Source organism: Botrytis sinoallii, assembly GCF_014898435.1.
Source record: "Botrytis sinoallii strain Bc 23 chromosome Unknown BSIN_004, whole genome shotgun sequence".
In the NCBI taxonomy this organism is placed as follows: Eukaryota; Fungi; Ascomycota; class Leotiomycetes; order Helotiales; family Sclerotiniaceae; genus Botrytis; species Botrytis sinoallii.
In genome coordinates this window covers 2,725,496-2,743,905 of record NW_024066031.1, presented here as the reverse complement: position 1 = coordinate 2,743,905, position 18,410 = coordinate 2,725,496, and the positions used below count along the sequence as shown (strand labels likewise).

Here is an 18,410-nt window from a genome sequence, read left to right as displayed (position 1 = left end):
ACTGACAGACAATTTCATCTTCAAGCCTCAGGCATCAACACCGTACGGTTTTCTATCATCGACCTCTAGGATCAACGATTGGTGTGCATCTGCCTAGTCCTCCACTCCTTCGTAGGACCACAATTCTCTATACAAATGCTCGTGTCATGCTCCCAGGTAGTCATGGAGCATATACGGTGGGCAAATCACTTCGGGGTCCCATTATGAAGAATATAACTTCCTTTATTGGGAAATCAAATTTAGCCTCTGTAGAAGCAATGGGTTCAGCAATTGCAGGCATGAGTGGAAAGAGAGCAAGGTATGTCTGGAACTCTGCACTGCAACTTATATATTCTTGAAGCTGATACATATTTCGCAGTCCTGTGGTGACTCGATCAATCTCATCCAGTTCCCCAAAGACATGGCAGCCAAGTCATGGCATCATCTTCAAAGATGTTTCTGCACCAGGGTCACCGAGACATTTGAGTACGGCTTCTGTAGCAGAGAATGAGCAGAATCTAGAGTATCACTCATACGTCGAAGATAGTTATGTTTTGGCACACGCGCACGTTGAAAGCTCGAAAACTCAGAAGGTGGCGACAGTGGCTCAGGAAGAGAACTTGGAGCCTGGGACAGCAGCAGATGTTCAAGAGGCTGTGGACGGACAAGAGATAGCAGATGATATCCTGGAAGATCCTGCTAAGAAGGAACTTCCGATTTCCGAATCCACATACCAAATGACGGAGGAATTGTTTAAAAAGGCGAAAAATGCCGAGCCAGAGACACCAGAATCCTACTGGTCACATACTCTATATCGTGGGCCAGAGGAGAGTGGTATTCCGAAGAAAGTTAAAGTACATTATTGCCGAAGTCTGCAAACCACGGAACAAACGCTACGACAACATTTCTTGGGCAAAAAGGTTCTGGGATTTGATATAGAATGGAAGGCAGACGCACGCGCGTATCATGGGCCAAAGAAGAATGTTTCTCTGATCCAACTCGCAACAGAAGAGCGAGTTGGTCTCTTTCACATTGCATTGTTTCCACAGATCAACGCCTCGGAACTCGTGCCTCCAACTTTGAAAAAAATCATGGAGGATCCAGAAGTCACCAAAGTAGGCGTGGCAATCGGCGCAGATTGTACACGTCTCAGAACACATCTTAATATTGACTCAGTCTCGATATTTGAGCTTAGCCATCTTCACCGATTGGTCAAATATACCCTTTCCCAGGAATACGATCTGATCAATAAGAGATTAGTTTCGCTAGCAAAGCAAGTTGAAGAGCATCTACACCTACCATTGTTCAAAGGCGGGGATGTTAGATCTAGTGATTGGAGTCGAGGACTATCAATCGAGCAAATTTCATATGCAGCATCAGATTCATATGCTGGTTTCCATCTCTACGATATACTTGAGACCAAGCGCCAATCTCTAGACCCAACGCCTCCACGTCCATCTCACGCTGACCAAAACGCGCCTATTCCCCTATCACACCTTCCCACAGAAACTCTAGCAAAACAAAAATATACTCGACGCCAGGTCATGCAAGATCCCCTACCACTTGACCCTGATTTCTCGCTCGAAGATCCCAAAACTACCATTGAAGCTTCGATTGAAGCTGGAACCGAAGCAGGAAGTGAAATAGAGATCAACGATCTTGTGAGAAAAGTCATCGGTTCCGAACCACCAGTAAACATACGAAGGATACACCCCACCCGCGACCCTAACGATCTCGTGAGGAAAATCACCAGTTCCGAACAATCAATAAAAATTCGAAGGATCGAACCCGCGTCCGACTCTAATGATGGCGAAGAATCTTCCGTTCTCCTAGCAGCCGACGTACTTACAACCTTTTATTTGGAATCCAATCCAGAATCGAAAGTTTCACGATTACAACTCGTTCCCTACTTCATTTGGTACCATAATGCCCATCTTTCCATTCCACAGATTGCCAGCATTTGCAGCAATCGGGATAACAGGATTATAATAAAGCGGATATTGACAGTGATATCGGGAGATAAACTACCTTATGAAAAGCATAGATTGAAGAATCTTTTAGAAAGGTTGTCCAAAAACGTGGCCTGGGAGAAATTTAGAGGACTGGTGGAGGCGGTTGATACACCGGATGTTTGTAAGGATTAGAAAGTCATCACGAGAAGGCGTTTAGAATTTGGGGGTTTGATTTGGGCTTGAGAATGGGTGGCATGGGTGGGAAGGGTACATGATATGATACACTACTATGGTTACTCGCGGCGGTCATTGCGAATGGTTGTTTATTCTATAGTCCATTGGGAATCTTTGCAATCCTTGGATTCCTTGAGGTTGGGTATATATTGGATTGCACACATTTCTGTAAAGTCTGTATTTTGAGCAGGGAAAGAAAGAAATGTGAAATTCCCTACTTTACTTTGTTATGTGCATATATACCTATTGAGGTATAGTAAGAGTACGCTTTGAATAGATGGGTACTGAAATCATGAATATGTATGTATATATGTGATTTGATATCAAAATCCCTACAGAACTGTACTCAAAATCTAGGTAATCCAACCCATTTGAAAGTTGAAACACTTTTATCTGTATCTATTGAGTATTTTCTCTGTTTGTTCAATATGAGAACTTTATGTACTGCTGTAAGGGATTAGAGTATATTAACTTCAATTCTTGAAGATGACTACGAAGGAGTGAATTATAAATTGAAATGGGAAATGGGAAATATGATTTGGAGGGTTAAGATGTGGAAGGTTGGGGTTTGAGCGTTATATTTACATACACTGACTAGGTATGAATATATTATATTGATTAAATCAAGATATTATCATTCTTATTCAAGAGTCAGGAAATGACGATTATCTATATCTGGAAACATCGATGCGCATTGCGATAACATTGTATTATATTATTGTTCGAGACATGGGATATTTGTATCCATCAACTTTCAAGACATCACATAGCGCATGTTTTGGTTTTCAGCCCATTGGTTCGTTACTACATTGATTTTTTGTTTTCTTTTTAAATATTTTTAAAATAGAAATGAAAGTGACAGAATTACAATCGTATACTAGTTCCTAAGCTCCAAAGTTCCTGATATATTTGCATATACATATAACAAACAGCACACAACACCCAATCCCTCATAACCCATTTTATAATTTCGATCCGTTAGTACCGTTGCCATTAACAGTAGTAGCATGACTACCCTTCATCGGAGCCCCATTACTCTCATTATGACTCAAACTAGCCCCCTTCATCATATTCGCCGTTCGGTTCTTTGGATCTTTCGCCATACCATTATGCGTACCGCTGAAGTTCATATCCGCGATACCTGGATATCCCTTAATGCCGGTCGCTTTCTCAAGACGACTGGCGAGATCCTCAGAGACTTCGCGGAAAATGGCAATTTGGCGTTTAATCGCCTCTTCCTTTCTGCAGTTCGCCATGTGACCAGAAATGTTACTGATAAAGCGATCTTTGGCTCCGTCATCGAAGATCTTCTCCCACAGGGCTCGTGGGGCTTTGAAATCTTCCTCTCGGATTTCGGAGAGGAAAGTGACGGCGTTGCCGGTGAAGTGGCCATGGAGCTTATCAGTGTCGACTGTGCGTTCTTTGAAGCGTATGGGTTCGATAGAGGAGATATAATTAGGACGAGATCCTTGGTTGTAGAAAGCCATACCGCCATCACGCTGGAAATTGCCCATGCGGTAGCTGGTGCGGGGAGCATTGACGGGAAGTTGTTGGTAATTTACACCTACACGATGACGATGGGCATCTGAGTAGGAGAAGAGACGTGACTGAAGGACCGGATCCGCCGAGGGCTCGAGTCCTGGTACCAGGTGAGCGGGATTGAAAGCTACTTGCTCGATTTCGGCAAAGTAGTTAACTGCGTTCTCGTTGAGAGTGAGTTCTCCAACCTTGCGGAGTGGGAATTGCTTGTGTGGCCAGACGTGGGTAAGATCGAAGACGTTAATCTTTTCTTTCTCCCATAAGTCCTCGGCCTCCTTGGCTGTCATAGTTTGAACTTCGAGACTCCACTTTGGGAAATCACCCTTCTCGATAGCCTCATAAAGATCCTTTTGAGCGTAATCTGGGGACTTCTCTGCGGACTCTTCTTGAGTGAAGAACTTAGTCCCTTGCTGAGAGATCATGTGAAATTGACAGTACACCCATTCGCCAGCCTTGTTGACAAGCTTAATGGTATGCCCAAAATATCCATGCATGTGACGCCATCCATCTGGAATACCACGATCACCCATAAGAATCATGACTTGATGAACTGATTCCGGATTCTGAGAAAGGTAATCCCAGAACATTGTTGAATCATCAGCATGAGTGAGATGGGTTGAAGGATCACGCTTCTGGGTATGAATAAAATGAGGGAACTTGGCTGGATCTCTCAAGAAGAAAACTGGCGTATTGTTGGCAACTAAATCCCAATTTCCTTCATCGGTCTTGAACTTGACAGAGAATCCTCGTGGATCACGAGCACAATCATGCGAACCGGATTCACCACCGACAGTGGAGAATCTGACAGTGATTGGACACTCCTTGCCCTCTTGAAACATGTCTGCAAGACACAAATCATCCAACCCATTTGTAGTTTTGTATACACCGTGAGCTCCACCACCCTTAGCATGTACAACACGCTCTGGGATTCTCTCGCGGTCGAAATGTGAAAGGAGGTCGATCAGGTGGAAATCTTGGAGGAGTAATGGTCCGTTCTCGCCTACGCGTTGTGTCTCATATGGATGTGGCATTGGTACACCATTGGCAGTTGTATAGACGACATCTTGAGACTTTGCGCTTCTATCATCTTGATAGTCGCGATACTGATCACCAGAAGTCTTGTGGGAGGACATGATGAATTATTGTGAAGATAAAATTGTAGATAATGAAAAGTAATTGGTATCTACAGATGGTAGTAGAATAATAATAAACAATCAATTTCTAGACTCAATGGATACGTCCTGCCATATATGTACCGTGCCTTCTCGGCATTTTGCCTCGTACACAAAAAATCAATGACTTCATGACTCCATGAAAGCGGGATGTTCAATAGAAACCCTTTGATTGGCTGAACAACTTAATTGGAATTGAAACCAAGCAAAATGATGCTTTTAGCGTTTACGCATGCTTTCGATTTATGGAATGCGGAGACATTAGCCGCTAGTGATGAGGTATTACCGTGATACCAGCGATCGAGAACCTTTTGATTTCCAAACATGAGTTACATAATCTGCCAGATCTTCGATCATTTTTAATATGCTTATTGACGCTTCTAGGTATATCTTGGAACCGAGCTATATTGAACAACGCAGTCTCGAAGCAGCGTTCCTCAACGGTGGCCAACTCTACAATTCGTCAGCGCATGGTCTTCTTCCAAGCAAAGAACTTTCTAATAAGAAGCAACCCGCAAATTCGGGATGTACACAGGAGATACTTCGCGTTCATCTAAGTTGAAATCATAACAGCGATGTACTCGTGAAACTGATCCACACTTCTCCTCCTATGGTGGCAAAAAGAACGCGAGCTCCCCATGGAAAGAAGAGCCTTCCAGATCGTAATCACAATTCCCATCCACCACACGTTTCCGATATGGCGAATGCATAGCAATCGAGATAAACACCATGCAACTTCAATAGGTAGACATAGCAAAAGAATACGAGTAAGAATAAAGAAGCTTAAATGATACCTCATGCACTAGAGTATCGGCATTCGGGCTGTGAGAACAGATTGGGGTTTTCACAATCCCATCGGAGATAAAACTCAAATTCAGATGTGGTGGCGAACCTTCCCCAGTTTCTTGTAGATCGGGTGGGGTACCTAAGCTTAATCACATGATCTGATTAGTCATCATTATGGACTTAGTTTCTCTTCGGTTACGATCACGATCTCCACAAATAGATCTGAAGCTCAAGAATATACACTTCTATACACTTCACCAAGTCTTCATCCTGTTTGCTCATATCCATCTATTGGCACCCTCGCTCGCATTTCACTCAAACATAACCGAGAATATAGAAGAGAAGAATAATTTCGGTGCAAAATCTTCTCTGAATCCTGACCAAGTACCCCATAACCCACAATTTACCTGCGATATCAAAGAAACGGCATCATAGCCATAGCTTCATAGTCGACCACTACATCTATCACACACATCTCATAAAGGCAGTAGTTTACAGTTGTACACCCAAGCTACAGTCCCCTTACAAGTCAAACAGCAACCCAGTCGCTACCTCTGACCTAATTACACACTACACGTTTCACTTTCAGACTTCACTAGCCACAACTATGAATACTAGGTATGTAAGATCTCATAACCAATGGCCCGTTTTCTTAATACCAATGAATTTGCTCAATGAGAACCATGGGAAAGATCTCCCCACACATTCTAGATCTTACAACTTTTCGATTATCTAATGTATTTCCCCCCTGCGTGTGTTTGGTGTACTTATCATCTACTAGTTGTCATACATCATTTTGATTGCTCATTCTATCTGTTCTTTACTCCACACCAAAGCTGAGTAGGAACATTAAATGATGCCTATTCCTATTGTAATAGCAGCATCTTATATATGTGTCCTCATAATATTTTACAACTGTCCTTATCATAATGCATTCCACGATAACATGGCTTGTAAATGCATTTCGTTCCACTTTAGCTCAACCAACCACAATTAGGGAGTTTTAGCACGAACCAACCTAGTGAATTTACTAACAAAGTAGCCAAAAATGGTGCCAAGCTGCTGGTAACTTTTCCTAGGTATATAAGGAACTTTTACCTTCTTAACTTTCTGTATCATTCTCATTTCCTTAGCAAAATAGTATTGTTGGTATTTTGTGATATCAAGAAGGATTAAATTTGGAGAAGCATGTAAGTACAGTTGAATTGGTCATATCTGTATCTTGTTCCAACCGACCTGAGCTGAAATCTTCCCACACTATTCTGTTCTTTCTAGTAATCTCTGCCATTGTTTTTGCCTCTTTTATCGCCTCCGTTAAGCCCTCCAACAAATTGCCGTGTTCTCGCAGAAGTCGCCAGTGGCAGACAATGAGAGTTTCGCACCAATGATGGGGAAGTAGGATTTGCACTGAGCTATGTGGATCGGTCGGACATAAGGATTGAAACATTTCTGCCACGACAATATTTAGTTTCGCAACAATTGAAAGAGAGGGTGAAACAATCTTACCATATATCTGCTGTTGTGCACACCTGAGACGTACTGGTGGATGAGATACAGTTCACAAGGTGACTCCTTGAAGACCAGCAATGTCCATAACAATTCGACAATTAACAAGACGTGACACTAAGTCTCTGCCCTGTCGACACACTTTTGGAGGATCGAGACTACGTAACTGCTTTTCATCAATTGTTAGCTATTGTGCACTCACAGTTCAAGTCGAACAATCCCTCCATAAAAGGTTATGGCATAATCACAAATTTTTGATGCATTTTGAGACGGCAGAAGGCAGAAAGCAAGGGAGGGCCAACTTACTTCTCTTTCTTCTTTGAAACTCTGAAAAGTTGACAAGATCACACAGTTTGACTGTAGGTTTTGCAGAGCAATGATGATTTTTCTGAGCTCAGTTAGCCATCGTCGGATTGAAGAATTGAGAAGTGTACCTCAGCAGATCAGTTCCAAGTAGTCCCAGATACTTCCATTTGCGAGCACTGACATAGTGTAATGAGTCAAGAACTGAGGTTACTGCGTGGGTTATTTGTTCTTGGATAATCTGGGAACATGCGCAATGAGAATTGAAATCTCAAGCGTGGACCGCCGTGCGTGCTTTGAATGATGAAAACCCCCGCGAGAACTGGAGCCTCGTGGGCAAGGTTTCGTGGACGTCGTATTACTAGAGCTCCTAAGAGGTTACCGTGGGCATCATAAATTGTGCAAACAGGGGCACTAGAGCATAACAATTTTGTTTTAAATGTAGCCTTCAAGCACAAACCACCGGGTCCAATCCCGATGGCTCTAACTTTCGGACACAGACATGGGAGAAGTCTGGCCCTAAGTTGCCTGAGGCAATTTATTCTTGGATTTTCTAGGAGCCCAGCGAAAATTGGAATTCCGTGGGTAGAGTGTCGTGTCATGAAATCCGAAATAAGAATCAATGTGCTTTCTTCAACTGGGGCTTATTTGTGGGGCTTGGGGGATGTGCATAGGAACACATTGAGAATCGAAGTCTCAATTGTCGACCGGCATCAACGACTGGAATAAACGTAACTCAATTGCGTTTTCCCAGTTTGGAGTTTGTGGGAACTTTTGAACCTTTTTTCCAGAGGGGTCTTTGAGAATTGAAACTTCGAGGTTAGGGTTTATTGACAGTTATGTGGGGAAGACCGTATTCCAATGAGCTATGATGAAGAAGTAGACCATGTGTCACGAATGATCTGAGCCATTTTGAGAATATGTGTTATTTGGCGATGATGAATTGATGAAGGGAGAATGAAAAGGAGTGTTGGATGTTAGAAGTTTGTTGACGATGAGTGTTGAGAAATTGGCGTGAAGAGTATGAAGAAGAAGAAGAAGAGGAAGAGGAAGTGAAAAGTTGTTGAGAGAAAAGCCCAAGTGGGGATACTAAAGTATCTGTTTTCTCGCTCGTACGACTTTTCGTGGTCGTGGTTCCTTAAGTGAGGGTGCGATTGACTAGTTTGAACTTTGTTCACGATTTTATTTTGAAATGGCAGGAGCGAGGGACCGGGGCGGGGAGACCGGAAGCATCACAACCACATCTAATTTCAAGATTATCTTTTTGAACGAGGCAAGAACAACTGCTGATCTGTTTCTTTCTTATAGATACGTTCTAAGAGATAAGATCATGATCTCCGAGGTTATTGGCACGCAGAATGTGTTTTTGCACAAATGCCTTGACATCCATTAAAAATTGATAAGGGATTCTGGGTTTGAAATTACTACCGTCTTTGAATTCCACAGGCACTCAACTGACTTCCAATTAGTACAAAAAATACTTCACATGAATACCGTGTTGAACTGACGGAGGTTCGGAAGCGACTACGATGACTATCTACCCCTACCCCAAAATACAGAAGACCTCCAAACGATAGATCTAAAAATCAATGTAAGAATCCATCAATAACTAAAATTTTCACAACAGATTCCTAACTTTTGAACACGATATTGTCGTTGTGTTACTGAGGAAAAAAATGTCTCGGCCGACTGTTTTAAGCGAGAATGCTACAGGGGAAAGGGGGATTTTGGTGTTCGAATGTGCGGTTGAGTTATGTGGGGAAGAACATCTACTATCCAATTCTCTACTTAATCATCAATTCATTGAATCAATTTACATATCATGGTAAGCGTTTCATAAAAATTAAAATTTGAATCAAATAATTGGTATTTCCTGTTCTATTGCCTGTCTAGGAGTTCAAAAGATAATTCATGGGATTGATCTTTCATATTAACACGAGCAACGAGCCTCCGCCCACACAATCAATTGATTCGTCCATAGAATTGAATCTCTGATGTACTGATATCTACAATCATCTCTTCCAATTCAGAATTTAGATCTTGGGACTATTGTCGTAGCCCCCTTTAAATGACCGTGACCATCCGAATTTCATAGCGACAACACAGCCATCTACCATTCGATGCCTGTTATTCCTATTAAAGATAACCATGATTCAAGGTAATCTGATATTAGACTCCATGTCCAAGCTCCGAGTACACTGCATTCCACAATTGATCATTCCTACTGCATACCATACTTCCACCCAGATTGCCGGGGAAACAAAATCTATATCTTGAAGGATGATAAATGTTGGTCAAAGTAGATGTGATATACCTAGTTAGTGAAAGATGTAAATGATGCTACTCATCTCTTGCGAAAATCCCGTCTAGTTCACTCGCAACTCACCGTGTAAAGCAGAGGAAGATACTTGAAGCTTGTTAGAATATGACTGGGTTCATTACAACCTCTGTCTCTTATCTATCAACGATCAACTGTCTTCGAAACAGTACCGGACCGCTGCAGTAAAGAGCTTCATGGCATGAAAAATCTAGTTCTGGTGATACAAACATCAGTTAAACCCCTGCACCTTCAATAGATGTGCAACAAAACACACTCAGTCCTCGGAAGTTTGCCGTAATTGTAAGTCAGCACCGTTTGTTTTCTCCAGACTTGATTTCTTGAATTACCCCACTTCGAACTAAATCTCACAGTGGTCATCTTTCAAGACTAGTACCTACCTAATCTAAGAATAACCCCACATGACATCGATGGTCAATTTTACTTTTGAATTTTCGTTGAAAAGGTGTTCTGTCTTCATTTTTTTCTTCTGGTGTCTGAATGTTGATAGGAGTGAATGTCAAAATTGTTCTTTTGGAAGAAACTTACAAAGCCACTTCAACACACATATATCGCCCAAAAGGATGAACTACCCGGGCGTTAGAGCCAGCATTAGCGTTAAACAGTAAGCACGTAATGCTATAGGTGTAACACATGATACATCTTACCATTTTATTTCCTTAGTTAATTTCTCTCAACGACTTCTATTGATTATTTAAGTTTCTGGTTCGTCCAATAATGACGATCGCAATGACGTTGAGAGGGTAGCCTGGCTTGGTATTGATGATCTTGGCTCCGTCACCTCGCTAGTGATTAGCAAACTCGCTAGGCCATTTTTCGCTAAAATCTACTTTATGGGATTCGTGTTATCACACTGCACTCTTACTTCCTTACATTTCTGTTCAATAAAAAACTCAACAGCTGAGCATTATTCCAGCAGAATATCGAAAATTTGAGTCTCATATCATCTCCAAATTCGCAATCCAAAATCAAATATGAAAACAACCTTGGATCCCCGATTTCCCCTTGAGGAATACGAAGAGTACGACGAAAAATCAAGACACGACTCTTCTCCCATGAAATACGGGATTACACGAAGACAGAATCTCGAAAGTCCATGGGATCCTGAAAAGAACATCCGAAGAAATTCATGGGACGGAACATTAAGGCCAGCATCCGAGTTCGAAGAAGTCACATCATCGGACCTGGAAGGAAAGATGTGTGAGAAGTGCAAAAGGAACAAAAGAATGGCGTATAGTTGGAATCCTACCTTTCTTTGTCTTCCGTGGCTTGAATGGATGTATCATATCTGTTTTGTGGTCATATTTATTTTACCACTCGTGATGATGACTGTGGTATGTATCATCCATCCCACCAGAATAATCATCACAACTTTCCTTAACTATCAAGTCCCATCAAATCATAATAGTAACTCTATGATCATAGTGGGATACAAACGTAATAAAGGGATCAAATCAAAATGAAGACATATCAAAAACACCATTAGCAGGAATGACTCACATTGGTTCCTTCGATCTCAGACACGCTAATTTGAACACAACAATGCCTTGGTTATGTACCCAACTTCTGAATCAAAGACAAAACAAAGGTTGTTATGATATTACATCGGTATTTGGGAGCTACGCTGGATGGGGCTATCTAGTCTTTTGCTGGATGAATATCAGTGCGATAAGCTTTGCTATTGCGGGGGTATCATGCCTTTCATACGCAGTGATCTGGCATCATAGATGCACGAGAATGTTTCAAAACCCAGTGATAAGAAGAAAAGAAGAGGCAAATTTAGTTCCGAAAAAGCAGGGTTGTTTGCCCAAATCTGGAGCTGGAACTAAAGGGTCACTTGAAAGGTTATTCAGCAGCAAATGGCGTTCGGAACCATTCACTCTCGGAATGTGCTTTCAGTTCGTCTCTTTTTTATTGGTATGTGTTATAGTGTACAATGCGATCCAAAGGGGATCTTGATCACAATCTCTGTAGCTGGATTGTAGATTATCTTTCATACTATTTCATTCTACATAATTAGTACGAGTTTAAAGCCCCTTCAACTATCCTCATTGGTTACGATTATCTTTCAACCCAGGGAAGTGGAGTGATTCATCAAATATGAAAGTTAGTGACAATTTTTCCAAGAGCCTTAGATGACCAACCATACTTCAGTATACTGCTCCTCGTAAATAGTCTCACCTTTCTGATGAAGGCTAGATATTTCTACAATCCATTTGATTGCTTTTAGGCATTAGTTAAAGTTGTTTTAAAGATACTTCCAGATAAATGATACATCACGGGGTCTCCCTAAATTTTCAACAAGGTCACATCTGAAGTATTCAAGATGTATACCATGCCCAGAGTATCTCGGATTTGGGTGACAAATATATTTTGGGTATGATTGATGCGAGTTTTCAATGATGATTCGTGATCAATGTAAACTTTAGCATGGATCAAGAGATCTATTATAGAGAGCAAGGCTAGTGATAGATAATTGATCTTTGGTTGTAAGGAAAGTAAAGGATAGTTTGTCTCCCATTCCTTTCTCTTTTCAAATTGAAGCCCTCTATCTTCGAAAGTCTCATGAAATTCATGGACACAATCTCTGGGAATTATTCAGCATTGTAGTTCCATTGTAGTTCCTGATTAAAAATTGATCATCGCTGAGCCTGTTGATCAACAGGACTGATAGTACCATCGTCAAGTCCATGAGGAAAAGGTTTTTTTGCTGCGCTATTAGACTAGATTGAAGCACCTTCTGTTTTAAGGATTTAGTATTCAGAAGAAATATTATTTTCCGCTAGTTCGCATGCATTGGATGCTTCTTGAGGAAGGCGCGGGACTGTGTATTCATCCTTCCGTTTCTTCCAACCAACCCACGCCCATCTTTTTATGATGCCGCCTATCTTCAGTCGTGGACTCTGCTTTATTCCAAAAACCCCTTGATTATACGGAACCTTTTGTTTTCCCAACAATTTCCACGAGGAAAACCATTCCCGAGTCTGCCAAATCAACAATTTGATCGGACTCCAATGTTCGCAGTTAATCGCAGCTGGTCAACTTTTCCTTCCAAGATGTGCGAGATATGTCGGGAGAACTTATTCAAAAACCGGTGATACGATGTTTCCAGTGGATAGGCGCCATACCAAGTCTTCTGGTATGCTTTATCCCGTCTTTACTTTTGACTATTGTAAGCATTTCTCTTCCCAGTTTATACATTCGAAATTGCTTCTTCCAAAGGTTGTATCGTATCAACCAATATCTAACCAAAATCTCAAGGTATTCATTAACACGCCATTCGCCCAGTTGCCTAGCTCAAATCCAATACCTCTATGTGGTATTAACACTTTATATACTGAGAGACGACAAGGTAGAGTACAACTTCGCATGTTCTCAGTCACTTGATACACTTTACTATATCTACTGTAGCTGCTGAGCGCAGGGTAAGATCGCCATACATTACGATCTTCTTGGTCCCGTTGATTTCGAACATTTGAATCTGCCACTATGGCTATGTGCCTTCATCGACGGTGCTGGCCCACATACTCACAATCTCCTAGAGTCAGGCTGCGCAGATGTTACATGGATGTATCAAACATATGCCGGACGGATTAGTCTGGCTATGGTTATTATCTACTTCAGTGGAAGCTTTTTTGCACTATTGGTCATGATAGGCATTTTGTATGTGTGCGCATCAAATCTCAACTGTCTGTGCGACAAGAGGTATGGAATTAGGTTGAATGTGACAGAAGGACCAGGGCAGAAATTGAATGTTCGAAAGGACATGATGACATCTGGGGATATGAGCGTGGAAGAAAAGAGCAAATTTCGTCAGTCTGGTTACGAGAAGATAGTGAGGACGAAATTGGGGAGAAAAGCCATGTCAAATTCATGGTTAATGAGTTCAGGAGTAGCACTTGGGCAGATCCTCAATGTCTGCTCATAACTATGCTGATATTGTGCCTATTCTGGTTCTTGTCCATAATGACATGCGCGTTGATCTCGTTCATCGTATCTGAGGCTCTAGATTGGTTACGTCGAAAAATTTAGAGTGTACAACAATCGGTCGAGGACTGTAGGTATTAAAAGATTTCATGTAGTATAACTAGTGCATTCAGTTAGTAATTAGTATACATGAGTTACTTGGAAGTCCCAGATGAGCCCAACCACTGCTCAACCTGCCCAAGGCAGCCCTGAACTTGTGCCAATCTAGCAAATAGTTCCTTGGTTTGATCTAATCTTGAGCTACCGACATGACTATGCCAATATTGCATTCAACCTGAATAATTACTTGGGAGAACCTAGAGTCCCTCGAACTTCCAGAATATCATAATACACTGGTACAACAAGAAGTTCCATCTAAAATTTCGAAACTGCAATGATAAGTCTAAATTACCCGTGATTCCAGCGAGAAGGTATTCGATGCACTGTCTAAAATCGGACTTACGGGAAGGTGAAAGCTCCGGTACTTTTGGACAGCAGCTGCAAGGATTCAGAGTGTCTATAAAGGAATTGATGTGCAGTGCTTACAATCGGTGAGTCGGGTTATATAGTTGGATTGGGTAAACTGTGGGTTAGATTGGACTGGGTAGTGTAAAATGGTGACACATGGTTGATTAATTCGAGTTAGTTTTTTTTCAAAAATTTTAGAGGTTGAATGGTTTATTAATATATCATTGGACAGTTTAATAAGAACAATTAATTCTAGTTTTAATTGTGAGTCTCCATCAAGTCTCAATTTATATTCAAATTCTCTGTATTGTGTATCATGAGCACTTGCAGGTATCAATAGGGATTTTCTAGTCAATAGATGAACTGGGTTGACGTCATAAATAAATTAAAAGCCTTTTTTGGAGGCTGCAAATATACTTTCCATTTCTTTGTGGAGATGCACAATGCTAAAGCAGACATTTCAATTATCTAGAGTTATGTTCAAGAACGGCGAGTCGAAGAGAAGACTGGCATTGATGATACACCTCAATTCTTCACGAACATCAATTATATTAGAAGACTCAAAGTACCTAGTCGGTGAATTTAAAGCATTTTACAAGGATATGGAAGTAGCACAGGACGTTCAAGGCTTAGCCACCTCGTTGAAGGACTCTACCTTGTGATTTCTCTATATGGACCAATCAAGTTCGCAAGTAGTTGCATAGTTAGCTAATTGAATGAATCTCCTACCTTTCACAACTGTGGGGGGGAAGTCAATGCACAAGCCGCCTAGCCCTATTAAGCGAGTGCCGCATTTGCATCAGGAGTCCCGAGTGAGCCTGATGCGAATACGCGATGGATGATCGGCACTAGTGTCGGCTTGGCATAGATTTACACAGGGTATGTAGATGAAAAATTGGTAAGTGAACCAACCTTTTTAGAACGGAACTTTTCCTCTTCTTGGTAAAAAAGAGATGAAATGAAGGAGATCATGAATACACACACTTCAAGCTAACCAGAACATGGCAAGTGTCCACGGGGCTGTCCACAAGCTCCGGTAGTTCTGGCTTGCTCTCCCTTTGTGGATGAGGTGTACGAATGGATAATATACGTATTGCGAATCATACTCCCCAGCCACAGTTTATGGCTATACTCGTCGTCATCTTCGCTGACCGTGAGGCTCGATCCTGGTGATTTTGATATTGCGGTTGCGCGGCATGAATTAATGGCCCCAGTTGAACTTTTGTTGTGTGGAATATAAGTTTGGAGTCATTGGCATGGAAAATGTGTATCATCAAACACAGACTCTACATTCATCTCAACAAACCAAGGCAAGATGCGCTCTTCATCTTCCTACCTACCGCTGGCAGCTAGCCTTGCAACAGCATCCCCTCTTTATGAATCCCCTCTCACTATTCCCAACTGGGGAACAGTGCAAGGAAAAGCCGCACTCAACAGCTCTGTTGCCGCCTATGTTCCCAGTTGGGCCGACATATCCTTCTTTGGTGGAATTCCCTTCGGTGCTTCTACTGGCGGAGCAAATCGATGGGCGCCACCAAAACCCGCATCTCCATGGAATGGTACACTCGATGCTTCGGACTTTGGCCCGATTTGTCCTACATCCAACATGGCTCTCACTCAATATGATATGAGTGAGGATTGTTTGTCCATCAATATTTGGACTCCTGCTACTTCCAGCGATGAGAAGTTGCCTGTTGCTTTTTGGAGTTATGGAGATGGAACGGCACCTCCTCAGTCTCAGTTTAATGGAGGAGGTATGGCTGGAAAGGGTGTTGTTTTTGTCACCTACAACGTAAGTCGTTTTCATTCTTTGATCTTCCAATCCTATACCAATATTTGTGACTCGAGACCTTCAAAGAATCGATCCAATCAATTTGCATTCAGAAGGCATGAATAAAAGAGTAGAGCTAATTCTTCAATGTTAAACAGTACCGAAACGGTGTGTTAGGGTTTTTAGCTGACTCCCGTCTCACCGAAGAATCTGGCAACAGCTCTGCAGGTAGTAATTCCACCGGCAATTGGGGAGTTCTTGACCAATTTCTCGCCATCAAATGGGTCCACGAGAACATTGCCGCCTTCGGAGGCGATCCAGATCACATCACCGTAATGGGACAATCTTTCGGATCTGCCGCTACCTACCACATTGTCAACAGTAATCTCACAGCCGATAACGGTATCGTAGGTGCTATATCCGAGTCTGGTGTACGTTCACCAAACGATGTTTATACCAGCTACATTGCGCTCTCATATATCAATCAGACCGCTGCTGAAGTTCTTGGAGCCGAAGCTTTTGAGGCTCTCAATGTCACAACTGTCGAAGAAGCTCGAGCACTTACATATGAAACCATCATTGCGAACACTGGAGCTCAAGATCAACAAGTTAAACCTGTACTTGATTATTATGCCATCCCCGAGAAATACATCGAAACACTCCGCGACGGAGCCGGAAACCCCGTTCCATATATCACTGGAGGAAATTCAGATGAATACGGTGTATCCGATACCTTCACAACCACCGCCGCCGATTATAAGCAGTATGTCGCAGGTAATTATGGCGATTATGCTGATGAGTTCTTGAGCCTTATCCCGCCGGAAACGATACTCAAGCATCGCTTTCTGAAACCGCTCTTGTTCGTGACCAAAGTACTGTCTCTTGCTGGCAATGGATGAACGGATATACCAACTCTTCCGGTGGTGTCAATGGCTACACATATTTCTGGAACTACCACCCACCCGATGTTGGAACTGCATCCCACGGTAGTGAGATTGTCTACGCATTGGGAAATCTCTGGGCTCAAACTGGTGTTAACTACACTGCTGAGGATTATTATGTTTCCAACGTGTTGAGTAGTTACTGGGCCAACTTCGTCAAGACTACTGATCCGAACTCTGGAGATTCTTATAACAATGGTACTTTGCCTGCTATTTGGGAGCCTAACTCTTCTACAAAGAGAGAGACTTTCAAAGTTGGAGCTGAGTATGGTATGATTGCCGTTGCAGCATCGCTTGCTAAGATTGAGGCTTTCCTCAAATGGTTTGCTGACACCCAGCTATCTAAGTGAGATACAATGTGGAGATTGAGGATCTCTCAATTACCACATGAGCTCTTGGCATTGAGATTGAGTTGAAAAAGGGTTGCAGTGCTCAGCAGGCGGACCTTTTGCACCGTACCAAAAGTTTGTTGGGATTTTCTTTCGAAAAAGTTAATTACATTCATATAAGTCGGATACCCCACTTTCTGGCCACCCCCCTTTTGGGCCACTTTTTATACCCAAAATATACCAAAAATAGAATTTTTAACTTTCTTATTTATAAATAGAATTCAATGAAAATTTGTATATATATAATTTAGATTGATTTAAACTTATTTGAAATTTTTAGATTTTTAGGATTTTTCTGTATTAAAAGCTAGAGCTTCAAATATTGATTTCTAAATTTGTATAAGAATCACATACAAATTATAAAATTTTATAAAATCTTTAATAACTTTTTAATAAAAATTGCTAAAAATAAATTATAAAATTTTGTTATAAATTTATAATATATTTAATATAAAAGATTCAGAAAAAATAGAAAATTTTTATAAATAAATATTTATAAAGATATCTTTAAAATAATAAGGATTATTTATATTGTTGGTATCATTATGGGGATGGTGAAGTAATATAATACTAATGATTTATACTGTTGTAATATTGCTTGAGGTTCTAAAAGCTAAAGGCTACGAAACGTACGATTGTCACGGTGTGAGCTCACGTGATATGCTGGTCCTATCGGAGAGGACCGAAAGGAGCGCTCGCATCGGAGCGCAAGCGAGCTAGAACCCGATCGGGCTAGCTCGCTATGAAAATTCCGTATATCTTTAATTCAAAAGATCCTGTATTATAGCTCTTTAAACTATATCTTAATCCTCAATCTGAATCTATTATCTGAATCAATATAACCTTATTAGATTAAAGTAAAGTTATTAGAACCCTATCCTGTCCGTCTGCCTTGTGATATTATATAGCTCCTACCTATTAAAATATCACTTTCGCGATAACTGCTTCGCACTTGTCTGGCTAGCCTGAGGACTTCTCGGAATTTGGCGCTTCTGTATTGAAGGACCTTTAGATTTGATACCAATACCTTCAGTCGGTATTTGTATATTATGCCGAGCTGAAGAAA

General features: G+C 41.4%; 3 protein-coding genes across 3 annotated transcripts; 2 read left to right on the top strand and 1 right to left on the bottom strand.

Moving 5' to 3' along the window:
* Positions 1-146: 146 nt before the first annotated feature.
* Positions 147-2,519, top strand: EAF02_003220 (uncharacterized protein; the record flags this gene model as incomplete). Its single annotated transcript, XM_038899268.1, has 2 exons — positions 147-298; positions 359-2,519. The coding sequence occupies 2 exons, from the start codon at positions 147-149 to the stop codon at positions 2,121-2,123; spliced, it is 1,917 nt and encodes a 638-aa protein (XP_038761556.1). The 3' UTR covers positions 2,124-2,519.
* Positions 2,520-3,127: 608 nt separating this feature from the next.
* Positions 3,128-4,837, bottom strand: EAF02_003219 (uncharacterized protein; the record flags this gene model as incomplete). Its single annotated transcript, XM_038899267.1, has 1 exon — positions 3,128-4,837. One exon carries the CDS (start codon positions 4,835-4,837, stop codon positions 3,128-3,130), a length of 1,710 nt encoding a protein of 569 aa, XP_038761555.1.
* Positions 4,838-15,558: 10,721 nt separating this feature from the next.
* Positions 15,559-17,305, top strand: EAF02_003218 (uncharacterized protein; the record flags this gene model as incomplete). Its single annotated transcript, XM_038899266.1, has 3 exons — positions 15,559-16,035; positions 16,173-16,788; positions 16,815-17,305. 3 exons carry the CDS (start codon positions 15,559-15,561, stop codon positions 17,303-17,305), a joined length of 1,584 nt encoding a protein of 527 aa, XP_038761554.1.
* Between the last annotated feature and the right edge of the window lie 1,105 nt (positions 17,306-18,410).